Below are 5,609 nucleotides of genomic sequence, written 5' to 3'. Positions count from 1 at the left end.
GACAGCAGAGAATTCGAATTGCTCTTCAGAAATGCTTCATAATTAGGGGAAAATCTGTGCTGTTGCATGGGTAACATGTCTGGGGTTTGACTTCAAGGTAGGCTTTGAGGCTGGGGATTAGAGCAGTGGATGCCTTTCAGGGTGAGAGAGAGCATTTAGGGTAGCACTAGATTTTCGGGTTACTAGTTAGAAATATTACCAGGACTTAACATGAAGATTTTCCCAGTGAGTGTTGCATAAATATCAGACTTACCTGAACCCCTGTTACCTCTTCAAAATCTTTCCTTTCTGTTAGCCAAGCCCTCTTCTCTCTCCCAAATCTCCCACCGTTATTCACCCAGCTTTCCCCTGGCCTCCCCTAATGTGCACCCTGTTGGGGGTGCTTTCTGATGCTTTCAGCTTTCTGATGGCCTTTATGACCTCAGAGGCTCTGCCTCCCTGCTGTTGGCCAGCCGGGTGCTGGGACAGAAGTGACCTCACAGCCAGCATCCACAGGGCTACAAGGAGCTGTTGTGCTCAGGAGGCCTCTTCCCAGTACCCCCAGGAGCAGTGGGTGCAGGGGATGCCCTGCACAATCCCTCAGGTACTCTGCCTGCCAAGCATCTCATGCTTCAGAAGGCCTCCCACACAACCAGACTCATCAGCATCAGATTCATCAGACCCCAAAGCATCAAATGGAGAAGTGGAGGTCAGTGGCAGTGCCCCTGCTGCTGCCATCTGCAAATTACCTCACCTCCTCACCTTCCCCTTGTGGAAGGGACCCACAAGGATCACCAAGTCCAACTCATTTCCAATGGCAGGAGATGTTTTGGTGTGATTTACTAGATCCAGTCTATGAAATTTCACCACAGGTGTAACAAATAACTCACCAGACTGCTTTCCCTATGCCTGCTGTGTTCCTTGGAGTTGCAGAGCTCTCCTTTGCCTGTTCCGTCCCAGATCTTGCACTTATCTCTGGGTGGCTCCACCTTCGACACGCTCATGCTCTGTGGGCTCCATGCCCTGCTGACTCCTTGACACACACTGTCCCTGATGATCCCCTGGGCTCTCCTGGCAGCTTCCACTTCCCTCTAGAAAGATGCCTGCCTGCCTTCACACCTACTGCATGCTGTGGACACAGGCTGGTGAAGTCACCATATCCTTGGTTGCCGGGCACCAGCAGGCAACACCAGAATCAGCCCTCCCTGCTTAAAAGCTGATCCTGGGTGATCAGCTAATCTCATCCCCACGAGCCCACAGAGAAACAAACAAAGCCAGGAGCCTCCTTTTAGTCGACTCCTTTGCAATATCCATGGGAGAAGCTTTGGGAGAAGAGCTGAGCCTTCAGGCACTGCCCTCAGCACATCCCCTTTTATGCTAGAGATGCTGGTACGGAGCCAGCTGTGTTGGAGAAGTGCCCCTGGCCTGTCCCTGCCTGTGGACACAGGACTGCCCCACAGCAGCACGGTGAGCAAGCGGCAAGAGCAATCAGTCCTCACAGCAACACAAGGTCAATGAAGGAGAGCGTGGGAGGTGAAAGGGAGAGCAGCTTGGGACAGACCAATCCCTGGGGTTCCCTGGCAGTGCTGCTGTGCCAGGAATCTTCTCCCCTTCCATCTCTGCACACAGCCAAGAGCCCCTGCAATTCCACCACAGGTCTCCAAGGAAGAATCTCAGGCAAGCAAGTCACTGCATGGTCCTTCCCTTTATTTAAATACACAGAAAGCCTGGCCCATGATATATGCAAAAACTTGGAGTCAAAGAAAACAGGTACATAAAAAGAAGGAAGGGGATGAACAATTACATTTCTTTGTGGAAAACATTAAGGGGAGTAAAGCAAAGTAAAAATAAGCAAATAAAGAAATTAATAAGGAGGAAAAAAAAAAAAAAACATTTCTAGGTCTCTGCTGAGTAACATTAAGAAGGCATTCAGTTTATTGCTTCCGAAAAACCTCCAGTCATCAGTTTCCAAACTGCATCCTTCAGCTCCTGGTTCCTCATGCTGTAGATGAGGGGGTTCACTGCTGGAGGCACCACCGAGTACAGAACTGCCAGCAAAAGATTCAGGGATGAGGAAGAGATGGAGGGGGGCTTCAGGTAGGTAAATGTGGCAGTACTAAGAAACAGGGAGACCACAACCAGGTGAGGGAGGCAAGTGGAAAAGGCTTTGTTCCGTCCATGCACGGAGGGGATCCTCAGCACAGCCCTGAAGATCTGCACATAGGACAGCACAAGGAAAACAAAACACCCAAAGGATAAAGAGACACTAACCACAAGAAGCCCGACCTCTCTGAGGTAGGCATCTGAGCAGGAGAGCTTAAGGATCTGTGGAACTTCACAGAAGAACTGGTCCAGGGCATTGCCTTGGCAGAGAGGGAGGGAAATGGTTTTGGCAGTGTGCAGCACAGCATAGAGAAAAGTACTGCCCCAGACAGCTGCTGCCATGTTGACACAAGTCCTGCTGTCCATTACTGTCCCGTATTGCAAGGGTTTGCAGATGGCAATGTAGCGGTCATAAGCCATGATTATTAGAAGAAAAAACTCTGCTGAAAGGAAAAAGAAAAAGAAAAAAATCTGAGCAACACATTCCAAGTAGGAGATGATTCTTGTGTCCCAGAGGAAATTGGCCATGGCTTTGGGAACAGTGGTGGTAATAGTGCCCAGGTCAAGGAGGGCGAGGTTGAGGAGGAAGAAGTACATGGGGGTGTGGAGGCGGTGGTCACAGGCTACGGCTGTGAGGATGAGGCCATTGCCTAGGAGGGCAGCCAGGTAGATGCCCAGGAAGAGCCCGAAGTGCAGGAGCTGCAGCTCGCGTGTGCCTGCGAATGGGAGGAGGAGGAACTCATTGGGGAAGCTGCTGTTGGACATTTGCAGACTCAGGGCATGGTTGCCTGTCCATGGAGGAAAACACACAGACAGTCAGGACAGGGTCTCTGAGCAGAATCCCCTCCGTTTCTCACTGACCATTGCACGCTCACTTCCATTTTCCCCTGATCAGGATGGCATACTTCCAGCTCCCTGGCTGGTGCTCTGCCCTGTGCTGTTTGAGTGCACTGTGAGGAACACAATTCCCTGCCTGGGGGCTCCTTCACAGGACGCTGAGTGTCTCGTGTGACCCCCACCCTGCTGCCCCAAAGAGCTAACTTACCCATTGGCCCCATACCCCATGCAGGGGATGGCAGGAGGTGCCTGTCTATCCTCTGCAGCAGGCTTTCCCTTTGCAATTCCCTTTCTCCCTGCCCATCTCTGCTGCCTGCAGCCATTCCTACAAGGAGCTGCTTCTCTGTCACCACGTCTGTGCCCTGCCAGTGCTCACAGAACCCATCCCATCTGCTGTGTGCTCAGCTCTGCCCTGCACCCTCTCAGTGTGTGCAGGTGCTGAAGAGCAGGTCACACAAGCCCTGATGAAACTGGGAAGGTGACACTGCTGCCTTCTGAAGGCTTGCGGGTGCTGAAGGCCCTTTCTGAGGTTCCTCTTAAAATTCGAGGTGACAGAAACTCAAAATCTTTCTACTCTGTACATCTCTGTTTCCATTCCCATCCTGATAAACCAAAGAGAGGTGAAAGTGCAATTTCTGGACAGCACAGACCATACCAAGCAGCCTCAGCCTTAACCTTCTGTCTGAAGAGTCCCCTCTGACATGGTCTGGGGATGCTGTGGAGCAGTGAGCAGCCTGCCCCAGGAAGCCTCTGGGCACCAGCAGGACCCTGCCCTGCCCTGCCCTGAGTGGGGGGGTCCTTCCACCCACAGTTTTTCCCTGCAGGACCCTGGGCATCTCCCTGGGCAGGCTGAGTGCTGAGCCTGGCAGGCGGCAGAGGCCCTGCCCCAGCACACAGCCCCTGGGGCACAGCAGGGACCCTGCTCTGCACCACAGCCCTGGCCACTCCTGCCTGCACCCTGCCTGCACAGCCTGCAGCCAGCCCAGTGAGAAGGAACCCTTCCTGTCCCTCTGAAATCTTTAGAAGGTAATCATTGGTACAAGGAATATCCCCATCCTCTGCACTAGAGATGCCAGGGCAGCCCCTGTGACAAGTCCTCTCAGCCACAGGAAGAGGCAGCTCTAGAAGTACCCTTTAGGATACTGCATCTGCCTGCCCTCACACAGACACTTACCCTGTTCAGTGCTGTGAAGATTTCTCCCGCAGTGAGCTCTCAGCATCCCCCCTCCACACTGCCTTTAACATCTCCCTCCCTTCTCCCAGCCGCCCTTGTCCCCTGCAGGCAGTGCCCCCAGCCCTGCTGCGCTGTGCAGAGGAGCTGCTCCTGGGCAGAGCTGTCTCTCTGCAGCGCTGCCCGCTTGCCAGGAGCTCCCCTTGGTCCCAGGATCCCGGCCCAACTCAGCAGCACAGGGAGCTGTTGACGAATTCCCGGGACTCTAGAGGAAACATCTTTTAATCAAACTGATGGACATCTTTCTCCTATTTTTCTTCCCCTGTTCTGTTAAGAATGGGGAGGGAGAGAGCTTCTGTGAGGTGCTTGGCTCCCTCCTGGGGATAAAGCACAACACAGCCAGGGACACAAACCTGACCGACAAGTGATAAAGGAGACAGTGAGGGAGCCAGACCTGGTCAGTCACACTGACTGGTGAGAGCATGGGAGACAGAGAAAACATTTCTTCCAGCAAGGTTATCTGACCAGGAACCTTGTCAGTTGGGAAACCAAGGGAAAGGGGGGAATACTGGTAACAGGGGATGTCCTATGAGGAGAGGCCTAGGACACTTTGGGTTGTCTAGTCTGGAGAAAAGAAGGCTGAGGGGCGACCTCATTGTTCTCAGCAACTTCATGAGGAGGGGAAGTGGAGAGGGAGGTGATGATCTTTTCTCCCTGGTAACTGATCACAGAACATGTGGGAATGGAACATAGCTGTACCAGGGAATATTCAGAGTGGACAGCACGAAACATTTCCTGTACTGTGAGGGTGGTCAAACACTGGAACAGACTTCCTTGAGACCTAGTTCTTGTTCCAGGCCTGTCAGTGTTCAAGAAGCATTTGGACATTGCCCTCATTAATATGCTGTAACTTTTCTTTAGCCCTGGAGAGATCAGGCAGTTGGACTAGATGATCTTTGAAGGTCCCTTCCAAATGAACTCTCCTCTCCTCTCCTCTCCGAGTCTCCTCTCCTGCATCTTCTCTCCTTGAGTCTCCTCTCCCTGAGTCTCCTCTCCTTGAGTCTTCTCTCCTCTCCTCTCCTCTCCTCTCCTCTCCTCTCCTCTCCTCTCCTCTCCTCTCCTCTCCTCTCCTCTCCTCTCCTCTCCTCTCCTCTCCTCTCCTCTCCTCTCCTCTCCTCTCCTCTCCTCTCCTCTCCTCTCCTCTCCTCTCCTCTCCTCTCCTCTCCTCTCCTCTCCTCTCCTTGAGTCTCCTCTCCTTGAGTCTCCTCTCCTTGAGTCTCCTCTCCTTGAGTCTCCTCTCCTTGAGTCTCCTCTCCTTGAGTCTCCTCTCCTTGAGTCTCCTCTCCTCTCCTCTCCTCTCCTCTCCTCTCCTCTCCTCTCCTCTCCTCTCCTCTCCTCTCCTCTCCTCTCCTCTCCTCTCCTCTCCTCTCCTCTCCTCTCCTCTCCTCTCCTCTCCTCTCCTCTCCTCTCCTCTCCTCTCCTCTCCTCTCCTCTCCTCTCCTCTCCTCTCCTCTCCTCT

The 5,609-nt window shown here is 53.1% G+C and overlaps 1 protein-coding gene across 1 annotated transcript; it reads right to left on the bottom strand.

Moving 5' to 3' along the window:
* Positions 1 to 1,643: 1,643 nt before the first annotated feature.
* Positions 1,644 to 4,262, bottom strand: LOC136788444 (olfactory receptor 14J1-like). The gene has a single exon (XM_066986990.1). It carries the CDS (start codon positions 2,845 to 2,847, stop codon positions 1,909 to 1,911), a length of 939 nt encoding a protein of 312 aa, XP_066843091.1. The 5' UTR covers positions 2,848 to 4,262; the 3' UTR covers positions 1,644 to 1,908.
* Between the last annotated feature and the right edge of the window lie 1,347 nt (positions 4,263 to 5,609).

The sequence above is a fragment of the Anser cygnoides genome, chromosome 37, assembly GCF_040182565.1.
Source record: "Anser cygnoides isolate HZ-2024a breed goose chromosome 37, Taihu_goose_T2T_genome, whole genome shotgun sequence".
In the NCBI taxonomy this organism is placed as follows: domain Eukaryota; kingdom Metazoa; phylum Chordata; class Aves; order Anseriformes; family Anatidae; genus Anser; species Anser cygnoides.
This window is presented reverse-complemented; position numbering and strand designations above follow the sequence as displayed.

What these genes read in the sequence shown, in the direction of transcription:
- LOC136788444 (XM_066986990.1), bottom strand. Translation starts at nt 2,847, where the DNA reads ATGTCCAACAGCAGCTTCCCCAATGAGTTCCTCCTCCTCCCATTCGCA.